Below are 23,908 nucleotides of genomic sequence, written 5' to 3'. Positions count from 1 at the left end.
TCGGGGCCGATGACTTTTTATGCTTGTCCGTGCTGTTTTTTTTAGAAACCTCCGATTTTTTTGTCGGCGCTGAGGTGGACTTCGGCGCGGGAGTGTCGGTGCCGATGGCTTTATGTGGTTTGGTCGGCATCAAAATACTTGGTTTGGACCCCGAGGGCCTCGATGCGGAGCTCGGTGTCGAGGTAGAGGCCGATTTGTGTTTCGGTGCCGAAGTGTGTTTTTCAGTACCGCTGGCAGGCTGGCTCGAGCCCGAGCCACCAGAAGGCTTGTTTGGCTTCTTCACCGGGCCCGAAGGTGGGGTGGTTGAAGCAGTGTCTTTGGTCTTGCCTAGGCCCGAAGGCGAAGGTGTGACCGGAGCCTTTTTGGGTGTCGGCGTGGGTGTGGGAGGGGGTATAGTACTCACGACCCTGTGCGCCGGGTTGATGTCCTCCACATCCGAGTCATCGGCTTCTGAAGCACTGACGAGGTCTTCTTCTTCGGTGTGCTGCTGTCTTGGAGCTTCGACGTCGTCCCCGAAGATGTCGAATGGAGCGGAGGTCGAGGAGTGCGCCATGTTGCGTCTGGCTCTTCGATCTCGAATAGTCTTTTTCGATCTAAAAGACTTGCAGGCGGGACAGTCTCGAGCCTCGTGTTCAGGGGTGAGGCAGAGGTTGCACACCTCATGAAGATCGGTGTGGGGGAATTTGGACCCACATCGAGGGCACTTCTTGAATGGAGTTCTTTCCACCAGCCGAGACTGGAGCCGGGATAGGCCCGAAGGCCGCCGTCGACGACTGGAATCAAAGAAGCGTCGATGATTGAGGACATCTGGATCTGAAGAATACCGATAAGCGAGGATATTGCGTTGATTGTTGAACTGGAAAGTTCGGAACCGGAGCGCGAAGTATTACATCCGAGCCCGATGGCGGAAAAAAACAATCTGAGGATGGAGCCGAAGCCCATGCGCAATACGATCCAAGGGAGGAGTCACAGACCTCGTGACTTCCAAAGACTTTCCAACAGGAAAAACAAACTGCAAACATCCGGGCCCAACACCAGATGGCAATCTATGCAAAAGTGTGTAATCTGCAGCTCATATTCCTCGAATATTAATTTTTCTTCTGGATTAAATACTTGGATCCAGTTCTATATCTATAAAAAACCTTAAGATATACCACAAAGTATCATTAACTCAGGTGGTATCATTGGCTTGATTAAAAAATCCCACATGGTAAACTCAGAGGATGTACGTGATTACTATGACCGTTAAGTACCGCCGAGTTGTTATACCAACATGTTTCTGCCCTTCTATTGTAGCCTAGAGGAGATCTCAAGCATTCATCAGGGCTAAATATATGTATCCCTAAACTTATTTAAAATATAGTGAAAGGTGCAATAAAAGAGGTTGAGAGGACCTACCTCTCTTAACTCATTCACCAGGAACTAATACCTAGTGCCGGGGGCTACTTGCCTCATGGTCTGTTCTGGGTGGGCGCCTCCTATAGTCACACATATGTCAAGGTAGAGCGCCTGCAACAATCTTCCAATGCCCAAAGGAACAGCCGTCTGGAAGCATGCTTGTCTAGGAGGCCTCCACCCTGAAAATAAATGTAGTCAAGTCCTGAAAACACACTGCTTAGAGATAGCTCTGCATTACATCAAAGTTGAAGGCTTCCAAAAGAGTCAAGGGCCCGCTTCCTACGATGTCCCCAAGGAAGCGATACTTTGACCCTAGGATGTATAACAACTCCCCTTCCTCCAATATGCTCTGAACAGACCTTTAGTGCACCTTGTTCAAACGTTATGTTTATCAACTGGTGGAAGTAGTACATTCCTTTAGCTTTAAAAACTTTTCTTATGCAAAATATATTAAACTCCTAAAGAAATATGACAACATGTCATCAATCCCTACCAGTCGTTATGGAAACTGCTTGTGTGCTATTGAATGGGCGGTATGGAATTTCTATTGCTGAACAACCACAACATTATTTAGAGTCAAGGATAACCTTACTTTACGGACAATGATTTCCAATATATACACGTTTGCAAAATAGAGCTTCTACAATGCTCTTTGATGGAATACATATACATGTTCAAAAATGGAAGCAAGGTTGGTGATTCCATTCAAAATAAAATGTCCCCTCTGCAAGTAAAAAAAAAATGAGCGATGGTTACAGCCAGATGTGCTCAACTATTGTGCAATTTGTTGCCAAAGTGCTATCAAAATGTATGCAACTCGACAAAATGGTGCAGTGCAATTCTGAAATAACTTTTATGCCATTTCTTTAAAACATCATTTAATAAAACATGTTTGATACATGTGAATATGTCTGGAAAAAGTAATAATGAAGAAGGGCAAAACCACTATGGCAACGTGAAAATAAATAAATGAGGGGCCCGTTCTTAAAGAAAGTCACAACTGTACACGCACCTCTCTACGGCCTGGTATGGTTGTAGATTCATTAATGTCACGGTAGTCACAACAGTATACAGAAGTAGGCCTGGAAACTCCTGGAAGCTGCAGTATACTTCTAGCAAATATTTCTGAATCCCATTTTTGTTCGAGCAATCATACAAACATATATTTGCTCTTGTGAAAACTTGCAAAGTATAAATTCTTTTTGCTTTTTCTTCTCCAGGGCAACAATGCTCTCCCTCATGGAGAAGCTCTTTCTTTTCCTACACCCCACCTTTTGTCAAGGGGTGGTGGAGTCCCTTCCCCCCCCTGGAAAAGGTTTTGCTGCTGTCCCGGTCAAGAGAAAAGGAATGACCTCTTTCAGGATCAGAAGGGGTTGGGGAGTAGTTGGTGAATACCCATATACATGTAACTTTATGCATATTTCATATAACTGGGCGTTCCAGTCCTGACTCTACACTTCGCAACTCTTTAAATGAGTGCAAAGCCAAATGTTGTGCAGGCATGCCAAATTTACACACCTGAACAGATGTAAGAATCAGGCCTATCTCACAACTATAGCAACCACGAAGAAATGAGATACACTGAGATGAATGGATCTGCTGAACTACACTGTGCACAGAGTCTTAGACTGTGAGTGGTCTTCTTGATCCTTAGTGGGCACTCCATGCACTGAACTTCAAGTATATTTCAAGTAACATTTTGTGAAACCAAGTGAATACTTAAAACGAAATTTGCCAGAGCAATGCACAAGACACTTATTATAAAACTAAAGTAAGAAACGGAGAAGTGGTATAATTAAAAAACTGATCTATCCCTAACTCTGCTATAATCAGAATTCTGGCAAAATTGAAGTGCTGCCATATTTAGAGACCTACCGTGGCCAGAACTCTGGCATAAACAGAGCCTCTCCATATGCAGAGAATGTGAATATTCAAAGGAGAGATCTGACGGAAAAGAGCACTGATATTTTCTGAGTGTGGTATTCTCAGAAAGGCTACAATAATGACAGCCTGGAATAACGACAGCATGGCATCATCAGATGCAGAAGCTATTATAATAGCTCTGGTTTAAGAAGAACTCTGCTATAATTTGCCACCTCACTACATGGCATTGAATGGGGCAGCAAAGGTTTTTACTGGACAAGCACACTTCTGAGTCATCTCGTCATTTGGAAAAGTAGATATTTTTTCAAAATTCTACACCGCTAAAGGATAGATGGCGAATAATTTCTTCCAGATCAATGGTGACAAAACAGAGGATCTGGTGATTGTCAAAAACCCTTTCCGGCGCTAATTCAGTTTATCATGAAAGTTTCCTCCTTTCCTCCCTCTTCAATGTTCACCAAGATGGTAGGTGCCTGCATCCTATTGCTATATATTGATGGCTGCAAGTGATTCTGGTCGCCGAACTCTGAATGGTCTGCAGCCTTCAGGTGAGTTTTCAGTTGAGCAAAAAGGGTGTTCCCGTAATCCAACTTGCTATTGACAAGAGAGTATGTGATGGTTGTCTGAGTGCTGATTGGGAGGCAGTTCAAAACCTTCCTCAGCATTTCAGGGTGTGGAAGCACGTGGTGTGGAAAATGTTGACTTGGGTGGTCATGTTGAGTTTGCTGTCAATGACGAGCCCAAGGTTTTGGCATAGGGGTGGTATGTTGGTCCTAGTCCCACGGCCCTTCCCGAGGGTCACGATTTCGGTGTTGTCGGTGTTCAGCTTCAGACAGTTGGTCTTCATCCAGTGGGCAATTTCCATCATACAGGCAATTAACTTGATCTGAGGAGCGGACGTTAATGTAGTAAAAGCAGATGACGCTTTCTGAAGGATCATATATCCATTGAAGATATTAGAGTTCAGGGAAGATCCTTGTGGAACTCCGCAGAGGAAGGTTGTGGTGCTAGGCTAATCCATCAGATGAAAGTCCTTGGATTTTAATTTTGTACAGGCATTAGAGGATGATGAGGTGGGAGGCCATGACAAATGCTGCAGAGAGGTCCAGAAGGATGAAGACCACCATAACTCCTCCGTCCAGAGTCACGCCAATGTCATCCATGGCGGCAAAGAGGGCCGTTTCTATGCTGTGTTGCTGTGTTTCGGTCTGAAACCAGACTGAGTGGTGTTGAGGAGTGATGGTCTTTGGGGTATTGGGTGAGGCATCTGTGGATAGATCACAGAAAAGATTGGTCTGTAGTTGGCGAGCATTGAAGGGTCCAAGGAGGGTTTCTTCAGCAGTGAGAGGTCCCTTGCATGAGTGCATGCATCTGGAATGGCTGCACAAAAGGTGGAGGCGCTTAGAATAGGTGTGCACATGGGGCTGATGGGTTGTAGTCCTCTAGAGTGGGCGTTGTGCGGGGCAGTAGTCCGATGGACCACCTTAGTGAATGGACTTCATTTCTTAGCAGTTTTTTTCTGGGGTCATGAAGTTAGCATTGTTTCTCTGGATAAGATCAATAGATGTTTGGCAAGGTCTGTCAGGTCTGGTTGAAGTGCTAGTAAATGGCGGTTATTACTTTTTGCTGAAGATCTGAGATGTTGTTGCAGAAGAATTGACAGTGCATTGAAATCTAATGTGTGTTATTGTGTTATCTGGAGCCCAGCTTTTCTGGCCTTACATCCCAGGCAGAGCTTAGATTGGGACTTCACTTCCTGCTCAGAGTAATGCATTTCAGTTAGGCCTTTACAATTTCAGGCCACCAACTTTAGAATGCATTCTCTTTAGACCTGTGCTGCGCCACTGACTACTCGCAGGTCCGAAGAAGTTTTAAAGTATACGTCTTATATTAACTCCATTTTTAGCATCTGTCTTAGGTATTTCAAGTCACAAGGTACCTTTAAGTGAATGTATCTTGTCTAAAAACATAAAGAAAATGCACAATAATTATAAATTACGCAAATTTAAAATAATAAGTTATTCAATATCATAAACAAATTCTAAGTGTATATGGTCTGTTCGTGGATTCCTTTCAGAGGTTGATCCCAGGTAAAAAGAGGAAACTACTAAAACAGGACACTGTCATAGTGACTATTATAGAAATATTAACCTCTCGTTGTTCTGTACATTGCACCAATAAACATGTAGCCCTTACTGATCAAGCTTCAGGTGTCAAGATTAAACAGCAAATCTGGTGCACACATGCACCATGCATCCACTTCTGTAACACATTGAATGTGTGTTAACTACTGTATTGTTTGCCTTGGCTTATTGTCAGCTTATGATAAACCTTTCCCTTTTTATTTTTGGACCAGTCAGTATTTTGACTCAGGCGCCGCTAACGAAAATAATAATATACCTTTTTTTTTTAGCATATATAATAAAATTTTAGCTAACAAGGAAAATATATAATGAGGGGCAAGATCACTCAATAGCATATAGAGGAGCATATAATAGCCTATGCTTCTATGGATTGGTGATGTCAAGTACGATATTTGGTAGTGAGTTGGCATAATGCAGAAGCCCTTTTCTGACACTAATGAAATAAGAGCATTATCTATCTTAATTTATCTCACATTCAACATTCCTTTTCCCCTAATTCTTCTCGCTTGACATACACATTGGATTGAGATCTTGTCACGTGAATTGCGGCCCAGATGTAATTCTCTCCATTTAGAAGCATGTTTGAAACTCCTGGCATTATGTAGTGCAAAACATCACATTGTGGCGAGAGCGTGTTGTGCTTTCACACGTCTATTACATTCACAGTGATAAAAAAAACACATTTTGGCATGAATACCCATCTGCAATTTTCTGACCGGCACAGGCACAACTCCCTCGCAATCTCTTCCTCTAATTTCGCTTTTACCTCCGCTTCTTCCTGTACTATCGCCGCCCTTCTCTCCTCTTCTTTCAGTTGCCTTTGCAGATTAGAGCGTTTCTCAAGCAACATGTCATGTTCCTCTTGCGCCTTAAACAAATTGTTCTGCAAAAGTACAAAACGAAGGTTAAATATGATGAATGGAAATAGAAAGAAACGGTTATAGGTGACTGCTCGCAAGGAACCTCTGCCTCAAAGTAATGAGTGATATTCTAACACTATAAGGCTGATGTCTTGTCCCACATGTACTCAGCTTTACCCCTCTTTGTCTCCATCTCACTCTGTTTGGTGTATTCCTCACTTGAGGAGATCACGGCCACCATACCTGGCATGTCTGCCTCCCCCCAAGGGTTCTTTATTAGACTCAGGTGTGTCAATGGCTTAGTCAGGATCAGTGCCTCAATGCATTATGCATCTTCCTCAATCCATAGGGTCTCTCCCTTATTCCAAGGGTTCAACCTCCCCCATGAGGTCTCAGCCTAACTTCTAGTGATAATGTTCTCATGTGAGGTGTTCTACACCAAATGTTGAAAGTCTCTGTCTACCTCAAATAATGTTCTGCTTTCAGAGCTCATATTTTCAGGATTGTTGCTTTTCATTCATCTCACGCTTTTAATTAATGTTAATCTACTTTTCTCGAATAATTTCTAATTCATATTGCACCTAAAGGCAAAAATAGATCTTCAGGTATTCAGTTCCTACTCTAGGAGATTTCCAATAGCTACTATTCCTGGTATTCTATGGACAGAGATATTAATTAAGTAGAGGTGCAGATTATTTCAAGTGACCCTAAACATCAGCTGCATAATTCATTTAAACGTTTCTCGCCCCTTTGCAAAATGTCTTCGTTCCATGCAGCAGGCTCTTCTGCGCATTCTATTCTCGCGTTTCAATCACATGCCTCCTTTTACATGCTGGATAGAGTTGCAGTTCTAACGGCAAGGCCGGTGTGGTTCACACACCCACTCCCACAGTGGTAGCTCCACTTCTGTTGGACTGCAGTGGCGAATGTCTGGATTGTGGCAGGTGTAGGAGAGTAGGTTCTGCAATCCTATGATCACCCAGATTTTTTTGCTTTTGCTTCATTGGTTTACGACTTTCCCTGGCTGTGGGCCTGCCAATCAGACCCACAGCCTAGCTGTTCTCTCTCGAGATTAACACACATGTACATTAGGTGCATCCACTAATTGGAACTGGGCCGCCTTATCAGTCCCTGTATCAGCATACCACGGGTATCCAGGGCATCGGTGTACCCAGGGCCTACCAGGGGCTGCAGCATGTATTATGCCACCCCTGGATGGCCACCCAAATCTGACACAACTGGCTGCACGACAGCTGGGGCAAGGTGGTGTAATCACCCGTTGCTGTAGGTGTAGTATTCCTATACCTAACCCTAAAATGGACACATGGATTCCTATCAGTCACTCCTATGGCAGGCCTTATCAATCCTGAAGGCAGAGTGCGGGGAATCATGTGAGATGGTGCTCTGGCGCGAGCTGAGCCCGTCGACGGCTTGCGGAACCAAGTCCTAATAGCTATTCCATGGTGACGCGTGCCATCTACCTTAAAATGCATTATAATCCTCGCGGTTATTTGCTAACTTTGGCATCGCATCACCCAAACATGTCGAGTAAGGTGTCATACGAATTGGAATACGAACCCCTCGCCAATTCTGGCGACGGGGTTAGCATTCCACCCTTCTAGAGGGACACGACATGGAAGTAACCTTGAACCCCGGTTAAAGTTGACTCAAGCCTCAGCATCACAAAATGGATGCTGCCACCAGACACAAGTCTGACCTCCTGCTGCTGGGAGACCTTCCAGCGAGGGGAGCTTGGACAAAGGGTTTCCTGTCGAGGGCGGTGTTAGCACCATCCCAGACAGGGTTTGTGTATCCCAGGTAGGCAGGGCTGAAAGGAAGGTGATTGCAAGTGGCACCCCGGTGCTCACTGTGCATAGCCCGGCTCAAACCAGTTTCGGGGGCACCCCAGCCCCTGAGCTGGGGCGAAGCCGGACAAAGGATAGGGGTGTAACCACCCCCCTCCTGGTCCCACCCATAGGTAGGACCTAGTCACGGGCCAGCCCCTTTTCCTAGAATAAAGGTAGGAGCGGGTCCCCATCCCAAATGGGATAATTCTGAATCTTGAACTACTTTCCACGAAAGGAACTCTTGACTTTTTCTGAAGACTCTCCCTTGTGGCTAAGGAGTAGCCACCCTGCACCAGCAGGCACCACCTAAGCGCTTGTGGTTTGCTGTACGTCTCTCCTACGGATCAAGACTGCCCAGCTCGACGAGACCCGGATTCCCTGCCATCTCTGACCTCTACCTACATCGTCAGCCCAGCTGAGATTCGTAGGTGTGACGAGACCTGCGGGACCGGCCATCTTCAGAACCTGCACTACGCTTATCTAGCACGACCACCGAGGGATCCTCGAGTGAGTGCACCTAGGGTTTGAGAAGCCCTAACCCTGAGCAGCTCCAGCACCGAAGTCTGCCTCCCCAGCATCCACGAGATCTGCGTGGGGCCCTTCTGCTCCTTGCTGCTCACCGCGTTGTCCGGACACTCGCCGTCGGCTTGTGGCCCTCTTCACGACGCACCACGACAGTTTTTCATCACTGGTCTGGTTGCTCCAGACTGGCCCTTGCTCCCCTTCAACAGAGGAGTACCTCGGACCCTCCTGGTCCACTCCAGACCCTCCTGGTCCACTCCAAGCGCCTTGAGACCCTTACGGGTGAGTAGTGCGCGATATAAGTTCCATGATTGATTGATTGATTGATTGAGACGCCATCTTGACTCCACTGCGTGGGCTTGCCTCTGCCAAGACCTGCTGCCCCACTCCTGGGCCCAGCATCATCGACAGCAGACACCTTCGTGGGACAGCTCGCCCTCCATCCTGGTCGCCGCCGCGCCTCCTGGTCCGAGGAACAGCCGAGTCCGACGTCACCCACTCACCTGGTCGAGGTGACTTCATCCGGTGCCTTCCTGGTGCCCACACGATCGCTGGTTAGCGGTTGAGAACTGAGTCCCCTCTGCTTTCAGGTTTCCTTCATAACCGATCCAGGCTTGGATCTCGCTGAACATCGACACTGGTCGCCTGCCAGCAACTTCTTCTTTCAGGCTCCTGAGACTACAACGAGGACTCCCGACATCTTGCTGAACCCCACGCAGCCGCAGCCTCTGGGCTAGGTAACACGAGCATCTCGGTGCTCCATCGTAGGTTCGCTCTACAAGTGTCCAGCTCCCTTTCCGTTTAGTCCAACTGATCGGATTCCTCCGGAATCAGTAACTTTAGACTCTTTAACCTCTCCCATTCCACTTGCAGTGTAAATGGTTTCGTGCCCTTCGGGCATTTGTGTAAATTGTGCGACTAGAAGTATTTTCCTAAGAGTTTTGTATTGTGCTTAGCTCCCTGACTCATAAAGAGCCAGGGTAGTCTTGTTATAAATAAATATCCTTTATTTTCATAACAACTTGTGTGGTGTCCTTTCACTTGGTGTTCAAGGGGTATATGTGATGGTAAACAGCTGGCTTAACACGCCCTCTAGAGTTTAGCTTAAAGACTGCTCTTGTCCATGCTACTAGGATAGCTGGTCTATAAGGTTGACTTACAACCAATCATCAATAAGGGTCGTTTGGTATGATACACAGTGATCACTAGAATAGTGAGCACTACATATCAGGCCAACTTCTCACAGCAGGGTGTTCAGAATTCAGCCTGGGGTGGAGCATTTGTCTTCCAGTTTCCAGAGTTTATACTCCTGGAAAGAATACAGCTATTGAGCAGTCCTTGATCCAGTACAGAGCGTGTCTGCCCATCACCGCAGTACGTACTGAGCAAATAAAGCTGATGATGGCATCAAACTGAACATGCTGCGTGAGAGAGAGCTCTTGTGGCTATGCATACAGCTTGAGGGGGTATACAGGGAAGGACCCTGCTCTACACCTGTAGGTTGCCATCCAATGCTAGGAGACACTCCAAAGATTGTATGGGAGCTTTTTCAGCAACTCCTTCGTGAAGGTTATAACCTTTCTATGGACATCTACTATACTGGAGTCAAGTTCAGTGAAATGCACAAAGCTGGAATATTGAAAATGGCTAGGAAAAAACGGACGTTTGAGACAAGATTTTCATCTGTAACTTTTTGTTACGATGGCTGATTTACAAAAGTAATGTACCATTACGTCTGCAAGACCCTTCTGGTTATGGAGATATATAGGGTTTATAGGTCGACAAAGAACACGAGGTACCCAAAGCCAAAAAAACGAAGCTGCATCTTACAATGGTTTTTCATTGTGTACCGAATATAGACAAATTCAAGGTGTAAACCATGGAGTGAAAAATGGGTATCAAGGAAAACTATGTTTTACGGAAATGGGCACAAAATATGGACTTTAGGTGCAGAGGTTACTTGTACATCTCTGCATTTGTGGGCACCCATTCTAGCATGTGATTCAGAGGGAATTTTACAAAACATCTTTCTTACACACTGGCTTACACTTGGAAGGCACAAAAGCAGAATTTTCTGCTGGGGCGCCCTACCATTTGCAGAATATTATGAGAAGTCCGTAAGTACATAGACATTCGGCTAAATGGGTCCAGACTGATGGTTGGGGGACCTTGTAATGAGGGCCAAAGTGCCGTCAGTAAGTGTGTCCTGAGTGCCTGATAGATGGGTTGGTATTCGAGTCACAATGTCACCTACTGCCCTGCTGCAGTGTTTATTTTTCAGCACCAAGTACCATCCCAGCTCAGACCCCCAGAAGCAAACCTCAGACCCATGACTGTGCATTCCAAGGACGAACCTTCCAAATAGATTCCAGCTCCGCGTCTGCTCGTTTCCCATCTTCAAGCCTTTTGACCAATGGTGCAGACCGAGCCTTTATCTGTTCTTCCAATTTCTCTGCTTCAGATCTTGTCTTTTCCAACTCATTTTTATCTTTTTCAAACTGTGTGTGCGCAGCCTAGGGGCGAGAAAGAGGTTATTAAAGTATGTGATCCAAAATCTTAATCAAATTGGACAATCTAGTGTCAGGGTATGATGTCAGCACACTGGAATGGTTTAGACTTGTGCCCACACCGTTCATTGATCCATACCCTGCAAAAATGAACCCACACGTGCAAAGCATTACCCCTGAGCATCGGATCTCTCAGTGCACTGCACTAACTACTAAGCACCTGAGCCCACTGTACACTGCACTCCAATAACCCAAGAACATCTGATACAATAATGCACTGCAGTGCACTAACTCCAGAGCATCTGATCCCACAGTCCACTGCACTAATAACGGAGCATCTGATCCCAAAGTACACTGTACTGATGACTAATCATATGATCTACCAGTACACTGCACTAACTCCAGAGCATCTCATCCCACAGTGCAGTGCTCTAACCCAAGCGCATCTGATCCCAAACGACACTGCACTAACCACGGAGCAGATATTCCCACATTACACTGCACTAACCACAGAGAATTTGATCCCACAGTACACTGCACTAACCCCAGACCATCTGATCCAAAAGTACACTGCAATAACTACGAAGCATCTGATCCTACAGTACACTTCACTGACCATTGAGCATATGATGCCACAGTACACTGCACTAACCCCAGAACCTCTGATTCCACAGTGCAGTGCTCTAACACCAGAGCATCTGATCCCACAGTACACTGCAATAACTACGAAGCATCTGATCCTACAGTACACTGCACTAACCATCGACCATCTGATCCCACAGTACACTGCACTAACCCCAGACCATCTGATCCCACAGTACACTGCAATAACCACTGAGCATCTGATCCCACAGTACACTAAACTAACCATTGAGCATATGATCCCACAGTACACTGCACTAACCACAGAGCGTCTGATCCCACAGTGCACTGCACTAACCACTGAGCATCTGATCCCACAGTACACTGAACTAACCATTGAGCATATGATCCCACAGTACACTGCACTAACCATTGAGCATATGATTCCACAGTACACTGCACTAACCACAGAGCGTTTGATACCACAGTGCATAGCAGTAAGCCCACAAGGTCTGATCCTACAGTGCACAGCAGTAACCCCAGAGCATTTGATCCCACACTGCACTAATCATTGAGCATCTTACCCCAAAGTACACCGCACTACCCCAGAATATCTGCTCCCACAGTGCAGCGCTCTAACCCCAGAACATCTGATCCCACAGTACACATCACTAACCACTGCGCATATGATCCCACAGAATATTGCACTAACCCCAGAATATCTGATCTCACAGTGCAATGCTCTAAACCGAGCATCGGATCTCACAGTGCACTGCACTACCTACTAAGCACCTGAGTCCACTGTACACTGCACTGCAATAACCCCATAGCATCTGATCCCATAATGCACTGAGGTAACTCCAGATGGTCTAATCCCGCAGTGCACTAACCACTGAGCATATGATCCCACAGTCCACTGCACTAACCACTGAGCATATGATCCCACAGTGCACTGTACTGATGACTAATCATATGATCCCACAGTCCACTGCACTAACCACGGAGCATATGATCCCACAGTGCACTGTCAGGGATGTGGAATTCCTATAGCCCGACGCCTGGGACATAATGTTTGAGGTCAAGGGTTTTCATGTGTATTTTGTTCTTTGGACAAGTAGGCCCAATCCCCTACAGCACAAACCCTTTGGCTGCCAGTTTACAGTACCATACTATGGATCAGGAAAGGGCAATGTCTGCAGTTCAGGTAAAATTTGTGTCCATGTGTTAAATGCTGTTCAAACTTGTATTTATGGTTCATTAATGCAAAACCTTTATTATTAGGGTTATCACTAAAAGTAAATGTTGTAAGCTCGGCCTGCACTATGGACGGTGGTTCCAGTATAAATGTGTGCACACGGTTTCAAAGTTTAGTAATATGAGGCTATGTATAATGCTCCCAGAATGCTCTCTGATTATATGCAAATATTTGCCGAAGCTTGAAAGCAAGAGTGATGATTCTTTGCTTTCAAAATAAAATGTTCACAAAAAAATGCAAGTAGAAAAAAACCATTTTGCTCAACTACTATAAGGTTTTAGGTACCATATCTTTGCAGCATCATTTAGTAACATGTTGATGTATACTTGTATTCCCCAAAAATATTCATAATGATAAATCAGTGCAACTAGTTTAAATATGATTATGGGAAACATAAATAAACAAGCACTGGCAAAGCCACTAGGTCTGAAATTGGTGGTCAGCTTTTTGGTTTTGTCAATGTGTGACTTGTTTAGGCATGGTTTTTGTAAAACCTTATCGGTGTGGGAGCTGCTGGGCCCTCACCATGCCAACAAGCATTGGCAAAAGCAAACCATTTTTTGGGTCTCAAAAAGCACACATTGCCACAGCAGTTCCAGGCACTGAACCAAATAACTTTGTGTGCCAAAATGCTCCTTGTAAAAGAGCAGAATACTGTTACTTACTGTGAAGCTAGCTGATCGACCGAGTGCACTGCACTACTTACTAAGCACCTACGCCCACTGTACACTGCACTGCAATAACCCCAGAGCATCTGATCCCATAATGCACTGAGGTAACCCCAGATGGTCTGATCCCGCAGTGCACTAACTCTAGAGCATTTGATCACACAGTCCACTGCACTAACCCCAGAGCATATGATCCCACAGTACACTGCACTAACCCCAGAACATCTCATCCCACAGTACACTGCACTAACCATGGAGCCTCTGATCCCACAGTACACTGCACTAACTCCAGAACATCTGATCCCACAGTACACTGCACTATCCATCAAGCATCTGATCCCACAGCACAGTGCACTAACCACTGATCATCTGATTCCACAGTACACTGCACGAACCCCAGAACCTCTAGTCCCACAGTGCAGTGCTCTAACTCCAGCACATCTGGTCCCACTGTACACAGCACTCACCACTGAACATATAATCCCACAGTACACTGCACTAACCACTGAGCATCTGATCACACAGTACACTGAACTAACCATTGAGCATATGATTCCACAGTACACTGCACTAACCACGGAGCGTCTGATACCACAGTGCATTGCAGTAAGCCCACAAGGTCTGATCCAACAGTGCACAGCACTAACCCCAGAGAATTTGATTCCACACTGCACTAACCACTGAGTATCTGACCCCACAGTACACTGCACTACCCCAGAAGATCTGATCCCACAGTGCAGCCCTCTAACCCCAGAGCATCTAATCCCACAGTTCACTGCACTAACCACTGAGAATATGACCACACAGTACAGTGCACTAACCTCAAAACATCTGATCCCACAGAATACGTCACTAACCCCAGCAAGTCTGATCCCACAGGGCATTGCAACATTGCAATAACCCCATAGGGACTGATCCTACAGTGCACTGCACTAACCCCAAAGCATTTGATCTCAAAGTGCACTGCACTGCCCCTGATCAGCTGGTTCCACAGAGCACTGCACTAACCCTGGAGCATATGACAGCACAGCACTACCTACTGCACTAACAGTACACCACACTATCTCAATGGCATCCCATCACACACTGCAGTACCCATTAAAAACCACAGTACACTAGTTAAACTCCAGAACATCCCATCACATAGTACACTGCAATAACCCTGGAGCATTTGAGCCCGCAGTACATTGTACTAGCCCATGAGCATCTGAGACCATGGAATCTCAAGATACAGTACAACACCCTTGGGACCTCAATCCCACTGAATACTGCACAAAGCCCAGGGAATGGCAGGGCACTGTGCACGACACAGATACCTGGGCATCAGAGCCACAGGACACTGCACTAACCCTGGAGCATTTGAGCCCGCAGTACATTATACTAGCCCATAAGCATCTGAGACCATGGAATCTCAAGATACAGTACAACACCCTTGGGACCTCAATCCCACTGAATACTGCACAAAGCCCAGGGAATGGCAGGGCACTGTGCACGACACAGATACCTGGGCATCAGAGCCACAGGACACTGCAATAACCCTGGAGCATTTGAGCCCGCAGTACACTGTACTAGCCCATAAGCATCTGAGACCATGGAATCTCATGATACAGTACAACACCCTTGGGACCTCAATCCCACTGAATACTGCACAAAGCCCAGGGAATGGCAGGGCACTGTGCACGACACAGATACCTGGGCATCAGAGCCACAGGACACTGCAATAACCCTGGAGCATTTGAGCCCGCAGTACACTGTACTAGCCCATGAGCATCTGAGACCATGGAATCTCAAGATACAGTACAACACCCTTGGGACCTCAATCCCACTGAATACTGCACAAAGCCCAGGGAATGGCAGGGCACTGTGCACGACACAGATACATGGGCATCAGAGCCACAGTACACTGCACTAACTTACCCATTCACATCTAACCCCAAAATACACTGCGCTATCTCCCTGAATTTCTAGACCCGTCAACTGCTTTCAAACTGACTGACGGACCCAAATCATGGGTTAAAGTGGTTAGTGTGGGAGTTGAAGGAGGACTCTAATCACTCTTACAACAGTTGCACTCTCTACCAAGGTCTGCCGAGGGAGTGTACAGCTACTTTTGAAATTGTGAAAAGGGTCGCCAAGGACGAGTGCTTCCCATCTTTTTGTTTACTTTACACTTCAATGATTTGGGGTTGAGCCTTGGTACAAGCAGACTCATCAAAAATCAATGGTAAGGACTGCCCCTTTTTTTATATGTTGGTGATACCATCCTTTTATCTAGGAGTGCGATTGGATTGGATTGTTTCTTGACCAACTATGTCAGCTACAGGCAATAGCTAGACCTGGAAACATGTTTCCAATTCAAAAGCAATGTCAATTGGCCCAGGGAAAATGAAGTTAAAACCTTTTACGGTGAAAGTTGTGATGCTAAAGAGGGTTCATCATTTAGGAGTCATCTTACTGGGAAATTTGAAACTTTGCAAACTCTAATGTGGAGCTATAGATGTGGTCAATTCTTAAGGTTTGGAAGGCAAAGAGTGCTAATTCAAGTTCTCCGTAGGTTGAAGTAAAATTAATTTCTCTACTGGGCTCTAAGGCTTTGGTTACCTGGAGGATAAGATAAGCTGCACTCCCAGAGTTGTGGGAATATCAGTCTGGACTAAACCTTTTGTAGAGCTGATGAGGGCAACTTTGAAATACAATTTTGTAAGGAGTACTCCTACTTTGATTTCTTGGCTGCAAAGTGTCCAGACATTGGATATGTGGTAATTTATAAACAAAACAGTAAGTATTTCACCTTTTGAACTAACAAAGCAGTCAGTGAAGGCTCATGCCTTGATTAAGAAGGCTCGGGGGCTAGAATCATACCTGCATTGGGTGCATGGAAAGAAATCTACTGTTCTGGTTTGGGATTGGGTTGATTCAGGAGCTGCACAACAGGATTTCTGAGCCGGTCCCTGTCCTATGCCAGTGTGATTGGAATTCCTTCCACTCCTCCATGGGCTACTTTATGTGCAAAACCTGGGAGGGTCCAATTGTTAAGTACTTAAGAACAGTATTACAGGCACTGGATAATTTCAACTGTATCAATTGAATTATGTTGAATGTTAATTTCATTTCATGGTCAGTCTCAAGATTTAGTAAATTGCCCCTCGGATTTAAAAATATTAGAATGATTGATTATAATTTTTCTAAATTCTCTATAAATTATAATTGATGTGTTGTAATTAGTCTCAGAACTAGAAGCAATTTTAATTTGTAATGCTACACATTGTGTTGTAATGTATGTCTTTTCAAAGGTGCTACTAGCTTAAATAAAAGAGGTTTTGGCTGCCTTACTGCATCCGTTATTAGCTATGCATTTGTAATGGGGTGCTTGTTCGCAAGTAAAACTTTTGAACTTTGCTATCCATCTCGGCTTTGGTGCACAAAAAACCTGAGCATGCTTCTCTTCTTTTGAAAACTTTCCATTTGTGTAATGTGAAGCCCAAAATCCAATGGTTTGGGGATTTGAGCGCTGCTATTAAATGATGCATGAATTTATAAGAAAGAAACTTCCTGCCCATTTTCTTTAGCAGGTTAGGGAGGCTGCACTACCTCATCCTTGTGTCAGCCGCTTGAAACAGTCTCCCCAGTTACCTCGGCCTTTTCTTCAAATGAAGGGAGGTTTCCAAATACCCTTAAGACCTGCCTGTTGTAGTCTTCTACATTTTGTTAAGCTTTTATGTGCCAAGCAACATGTTGGCATGCGGGAGTACTGTATACAACTTCCCTCCATATACATCACATTAGTTATCTAGTATTTTGGCCTAACTTTGTTATATTTTAGAATAGTTGATTTTATGGAGTGCTTCATACCCCTGAAATGACATCAAAGCAGATTAGTGGACACTTGTCATGCCAATCAGTGGCAAGGCATGGTTGGATGGATGTTCAATCGTGATGTGAAGAGTATTTGAAGTGTTTTGGTGGAAGAGGTGTGGCGCCGCGGCCAGGGCGACTGACTCCGGAATCTGGGGATCACAGTTCGATCCCCGGCGCCGGCGGCAGATTAGCCCAGCACCATGTGACTCTGGGCAATAGCTTGCTTAATCTTCCAGACGGCCCCCAGCGCCTAGAGACCCTTACGGGTGATTGTTCGCGCTTTACAAATGTGGATTACTATGTTTATAAATGTTTGCTGGTAAAAGACTTCTTTCAGTTTTCATATGGCATGCAGCATTGTAGGAAAGTGCCCCTTTTTGACATGGTCTCCCCCACTTTTTGCCTGGGCCGTGATGAGATTTCGACTTGAAGTGCACTGGGTTCCTACTCACCTGGTCCCCAGTGCCAGGTTTCTTTCCCAAAAACTGTACAATTGTTTCCCCAGTTGGCAATACCTTTGGCACTCTGTAAATTCCTAGTAAATGGTACCCCTGGAACCTAGGGCCTGGGGTATTAAAGAGGGTCACCCAAGGGCTGCAGCACGAATTGTGCCACCCTAGGGGACCCCTCACCAAACACATTAAAGACGGCCACTGCAGGCTGCGTATTTTGGTGCAGACAAAAGTGAAATAAAGACATGGCACACAAGCATGTGTGTCATGTCCCCTAACACTGCATGAAGTATTTGTTAGTCATCCCTACGGCAGACCTTATACCCCTAAGGCAGAGTGCTTAATACTACATGTGAGGGCACACCTGTATGAGCAGATATGCCCCTGTACTGTCAGTTCCATTACTACCAATGCAAGGGAACAGGGAAGCCATTTTAGAACATGTGTAGGACAATGGTGAAAATGACTTCCCCAACTACATAATGGCTTCACTGAAGATAGGGATGTTTGGTATCAAACATCCCATATTAAAAATCCCACACTGATTCCAACGTTGGATATATTAATACAGGCATTCAGAGGGCACCTTAGAGGTGCCCGCTGAAAACCTACCAGCCTCAGGTGTGTTGGCTGACTAGCCTCTGCCAGCCTGCCACCAGAGACATTTCTGACCTCCCAGAGTGAGGGCATTTGCTCTCAGGAGGTCAGAAACAAAGTCTACACAGAATGAGGGTGTTCACATCCCCTCCCTCAGGATGACCAACTGATTAGCACTCCTAGGCCAGCAAGCTTCAAAGAAGCTCCCGCCTTTGAAATGCAAATCTAGCCCCCCTCATAGGAGAGGAGGCTGAACCCCTTTTTCCCTGAGCCCTTTGGCACCTGAACAGGCGGGAAATTAGCTAGTCGGGTAGGTGTGCACACCGCCAGGGTAGTCCCACCCCTAAGATGGCCTGCCCTGATGTGGGTATGACTTTTCAGAAGAGGCCATCTTTATGTTGCCACACTTAGAAACTCTGAGATAGGGTTACGCCCACTTCCCATAGGAAGTGGTCATAGAGTGGGCATAGTGACCCCAGGTGTCAGTAGCCCATTGGCTACCACCCTTCATTCCCCTAAGACCCCTAAATTTTGTATTCAGTGGAGCCCTTGGCCCCAGGAAATTATATCAAATATGTAGAAGGATGTGAAGAGCCGCAACTGCAAGAACAGAAGACCTAGCAGCTGACTTGGTACCAACCCTGCTGCCCTGCCTGCTGACTTCGCCAATTGCGCCAAAAGGAGACTTGTCCTGCAGCTTCTAAGTCCCCAAAGCCCGGGAGACCTGCCAGCACTTCATCCAGGAACCAAGACCTCCTGAGAAGTAGCAAACCTGCTTCCCTACATCCTGTAGGGATCCAAAGACACCTGAGAGGACTTCGTGACCACAGAAACCGAATGCCTGAAGACATCACTGCACCGTTGCTGCAAGCCTGAGTTGAAGTGGGCCAATAGTGTCAGCATGGTCCCTCAGCCCCCCCAGAGACTGAATCCAGTGTGGTGACACCTCTCGTGGACTCCCAAACAGCGTCTGCAGCCTCTGCATGCAGGCCTCCTTTATTGTGACTGCTGCTGGTAAGAAAAACCCAACGCCTAAGGACACCTCTGCACTTGTCGCCCCTAGGCTGCAGAGAATAGGAGCAAAGATGTCCCTAGGTCCCCGTGCACTGTGAGACCTGAGCCCCCCTGTTGCTCAGCCTGAATGCCCTTCTAGTCGGAGCCTACCGCCTCTTTACGGGAATAGGATCGATCCCCTTAGAGTAACATTGGGCACCCAATGCTGTTTTGCACCCCTGCACCTGGCCACCCTAGAGCTGCTGGTGGAGTTCTGCTGGTGCTGCCTTGGACCTTGCCCACCACTCAATGTAAATCCTGGAGATTGGGCCCGTTCATCGTTGTATTGTACCTGAATGCCACATTGACTTTTCCTCCCAAAGGATTATAGCTGCCAAGGTTTCAGATTGTTCATGTGTGACATTTTCATAAATTCAGTGTGATTATGAGTGACATTCAATAACTATGAGTAACACTTTCTCGCAAGCAAAATTAAGCAATGAAGACGAGGGAAACGTAAACGTAGATGGCAAGTTTTCAGATTGCTTATGTGTGACATTTATGTGGTTTACGTGGTTTTTTGAGTCACACTGAACTGCCACATGTGTGACACTTAGAGCGACACTTTGTCTGGAGTAAAACAAAGCAATGAAGTGCATGAAAACAGATAAATATCACAGATGACACCCTTTTCAGCAATGAGAAGCTCTAAAAATAGCTTGAAACTGCTGCAAACCACCTGAAATAGAAGGTTAACACTCCCTGTACAATAGCCACTAATACTCTGCATATTTCCGGGCAGTCTATCTTACACTGTATGTAATACAAGTTTACAACAATGTGTATATTCACAGTGGTTTTAGTCGCAGGCTGGGACATCATAGCATTATAATACAGAAGTCACTACCCCACTGTGTCAACCAAGACAAAATTAGGTTTCTCTCTAGTGCCAGACAAAACATTTGCAGTTATTTCATTAACCAATTGAGGTTTCATAATGTTAACATAAAATAATGTATTTCCAATAAATGTCCTTAACTTGTTGGATTTAGCATCTTTTATTTAGGTGTGTGGTTATTTTGTATGAAGTTACCTAAATAAAAGAGTAATAACATAGTTAGAGAATATTGTTTCCCTGTTTCTGATTTTTTGTGAGACCTAGGCTGCATTTGCTGCTGGAGCAGTCAGAGGTAACGCCCTAAAAACCTCTGCAGTTTGAAATGTCAGCAGATGTGCAAGACTGGCTTCGGAGCAGGGCATCTAAGCCGTAGATTTCAATCGATGCTGACATTATGGCTTCTACAGCTGGATGGGGCTGAAGATTGCCACATATCTTTCATGGCCATTAATATATCAATACCATTCATTCTCAGTCCTGGCCCCTCAGCTCTGGAATAGTCTCCCACTTTCTATTCGCTCGATTCCCATTTATTCCCATTTTCGTAAGGCCCTCAAAACTTTTCTTTTTCTTCAAGCGTTTCCCTCTTAGCCCCTTGGGATGCTTTCTGTGAGTTTTGATCAGGACCTCAGCGCCAGGAAGCCGCTTGGCCGCAGTGCGCCTTATCAAATATTTTTTTCATTTCATTTTCATTTCATTTCTCTTTGTGAAACACAAGATAATTTCCCTCCCCTTAATTTCCCGCCGCATTTCTGTGCTCCCGGCCAGCAGTATAGATGAAGGAAAACATGCCTCTGAAGGCTGGAAACTACCAGGAAGCTTGGCCCGGTATGTTTAAGAAGTAGGTGTTGAAGAGATCAGATAAAGGCAGTGCAGTCATTAGACTTGGAGTACCTGACTCGCCAGATCACTGTCTGTCCACAAGTGTCTGGGAGTGTGTCTTCCAGGATGAGAGCTTCGTGGGCTTGCGTCATCACGACCCACAGGCGTCAGTTTCACGCTCCTCCTTCAGGAGAGCGTCACTAATATGTGAATCTAAAAACTATAAATGATGGGGCCGGCGAGATCCAGGTTCAGTGAGGGCCTGCAGGGACTGTAGAGAGCTCTCCCTGACACCGACAAACAGCACCCTGCACCCTCCAACGCCGCCCACTCTGTCCACCCGCCACCACCAATCAGTCCTGTACTCACTGGTCTCATGAGGACCTACCGTGCCACTCAGCGAGTAAGACCTCCTCCAGGAGGAAAGGCCACACTGGCAACTGCAGGCAAGGAAAAGCAAAGTTACTGCCTCCTCAGAGTCTAGGGCCAATCACCATGCGAGGTCAGTGCAGTGGGGCAGAGGCCTTCCCAGAACACAACAGCAGAGGCGCTGCACCAGTTTCGACGCGAGTCACTATAGCCCAGTGCGGCATTTTGTTATTTCTGTAGCACTGATGAAGACACTGCTAACCTGCTCGGCTTGCCCTGGGCCTTATGAATGACTTGACTGCGCTAAGCCAGAGTTCACTGGCTCAAGAGGCAAGACACCGCCCCCACTCAGACCCACGTGGGGCACTGGCGGGTCTAATTATTGGTATTGTTGATGACCAACACGGGCACCCCATTGAGAGCACTAGGTTAGTAGCTCTGCTCACCTAATTCAGATTCGAGTGATTGAATGATTCTCCCGGGGCGCCCAGCGTTCATGTATTGGTTATTTTTGATAAACAGTTTGAGCACAGGAAATCCGGTCTCAATAGCAGACGTTGCCAGGTGTGCACTAGACGCAACTCCTCCTAGTGCACCAGGGTGGTCAAGGGGGGCTATAATGCGCAACAAATGGATTTTAGAGTGGTTATGCGGACCACTACATTAAAATGCGTTAGTCTCACATCTGATGCAGTACTTGGCGGGTATGTAGGATAATATTGCAGCTTCCAAAAATTGCACTAAGTGTCAACTTTTTGAACTGAAAACAATTTCCATTTAAAAACGTACTTACTGAACGAATTGCTTCTGGTGCCTAAACATATATAAAGATACTTTTTTTTCAAATAAATTGGTGAGGATCTCCTTATTGAGTCGTGTGTCTCATTTATTGACCAGTGTGTGTATTTCCAGGTGTCTTGCACTCCTCTATGATAAGCCTGAGGCTTCTCGACCACACTGCCCCGTGGAGGAGCATCTTGGGATTTCTAGAGCAAGCCCCTGTCCTCTTATAAGGGCACCTCTGGACTCTTTACACGATATATCTCATTTTGATATATCATATGAAGAGCCAGCTACTTACAAGCCTGAGGATTAAAATCACTTCTAACCCATGAATACACAAGAAGAAAACATACCAGAAAAACTTTACTCCCAACCCTCTATTCCCCCTGCATAGAGATTCAGTTGTTGGAAGCAGCTTGAGGGTAGCTCAAGTGCCCTGCCAGGAATCTATATTATAGCACTTTGAGCTCCAACATTCTCACTCCATACCTTCAATTTCCCAATTTCCTTCTTGAGGGCGTCTGCTGTCAATCCTCCGTTGGCTCCATTGAGGTGAACAAATTCCTAAAAAGAGTTAACTTTTATTAACAAACTATGCCAATCGCTTGTAAAATGAATAAATAATTAAAAGACATAATTATCAGGTGTCTTCAACAAAGCGGATTTGGTTCCTCTCACATGGATGCAAAACCAGATTCACAAACTGTTATAACTGAGGCTCAACAAGGGTCCAGGCTTCTACCTAGGCAGGAGGGACACAAATGGACACTAATACAAGGAGTGGTAAGGTGCATGGGAACCAGAAGGTTGACACGCTACCGGTTTGAATAGATACAGTAGATCTGATTAATTGAAACCAAACTGGAATGGAATAGCAAGGTGTGATATAAAGGACTGAATAAATACCACCATTGCGGCAAATAAATTAAGAACAGATCGCTCAAGGGCATACAGCCTTTTAAACAGATGAATAAACCCTGAGGGGCCCTGCAGACATTGCGAGGCCTTTCTGCCCTTTTTTAAGAGGCTATTATCACAAGGGATATAAATTGAATACTGTGTCCTAGAAAATACGTGCACTGTAATATGAAGGGAGCCCATGGTCTGGAAGTGTTTCTGATCAAGTCTTTTGGATTTGAAATGATTTTTAATATTTTAAATTCTGTGTGTATTGAATAAGTCCTGAAGAAGGCAGAGATAAAACAAATGATCCGCCAAAACGCTGCGTCGACATTTATTCACCGTCACCGTCACCGATCTCCCGACGCGACTCCGGGAGCAACGCTTGCCTCCAGCTTTATTTTTATACGGAACCTTGGCAGTCCCTCTGCCAGCGCTGTGGACTCTGCGCATTTTAAAAACAAGTACTGCACGCTCCTACCTGCCTGCACTCCCGAGCGCCTTCCACTCCTCGCTCTCCTCCTTTGCCGGCTGGTCACTGGAGCGGGGTGGGTGAGCTCGCCATCTTG

The 23,908-nt window shown here is 45.8% G+C and overlaps 1 protein-coding gene and 2 pseudogenes across 2 annotated transcripts in view; all 3 read right to left on the bottom strand.

Annotated features, from left to right (window-relative positions):
• The window catches only part of LOC146869462 (interferon-induced 35 kDa protein homolog), a 205,280-nt gene that overhangs the window by 136,406 nt on the left and 44,966 nt on the right, over positions 1 to 23,908 (bottom strand). For both annotated transcript variants that reach the window (XM_085599858.1, XM_085599857.1), the window contains 3 exons: positions 22,929 to 23,003; positions 11,010 to 11,168; positions 6,193 to 6,309 (listed from right to left, as the gene is read on the bottom strand). In XM_085599858.1, the coding sequence (XP_085455984.1) occupies positions 6,193 to 6,309; positions 11,010 to 11,168; positions 22,929 to 23,003 (351 nt within the window). The remainder of the gene's footprint in view (positions 1 to 6,192; positions 6,310 to 11,009; positions 11,169 to 22,928; positions 23,004 to 23,908) is intronic.
• LOC146869464 (uncharacterized) lies at positions 11,656 to 12,811 on the bottom strand (annotated as a pseudogene).
• Positions 13,661 to 14,551, bottom strand: LOC146869463 (uncharacterized; annotated as a pseudogene).

The sequence above is a fragment of the Triturus cristatus genome, chromosome 1_1 (genome assembly GCF_964204655.1).
Source record: "Triturus cristatus chromosome 1_1, aTriCri1.1, whole genome shotgun sequence".
NCBI classification, from domain to species: domain Eukaryota; kingdom Metazoa; phylum Chordata; class Amphibia; order Caudata; family Salamandridae; genus Triturus; species Triturus cristatus.
The sequence above is the reverse complement of the archived record's forward strand: the minus strand, read 5'-3'. Positions and strand labels throughout refer to the sequence as shown.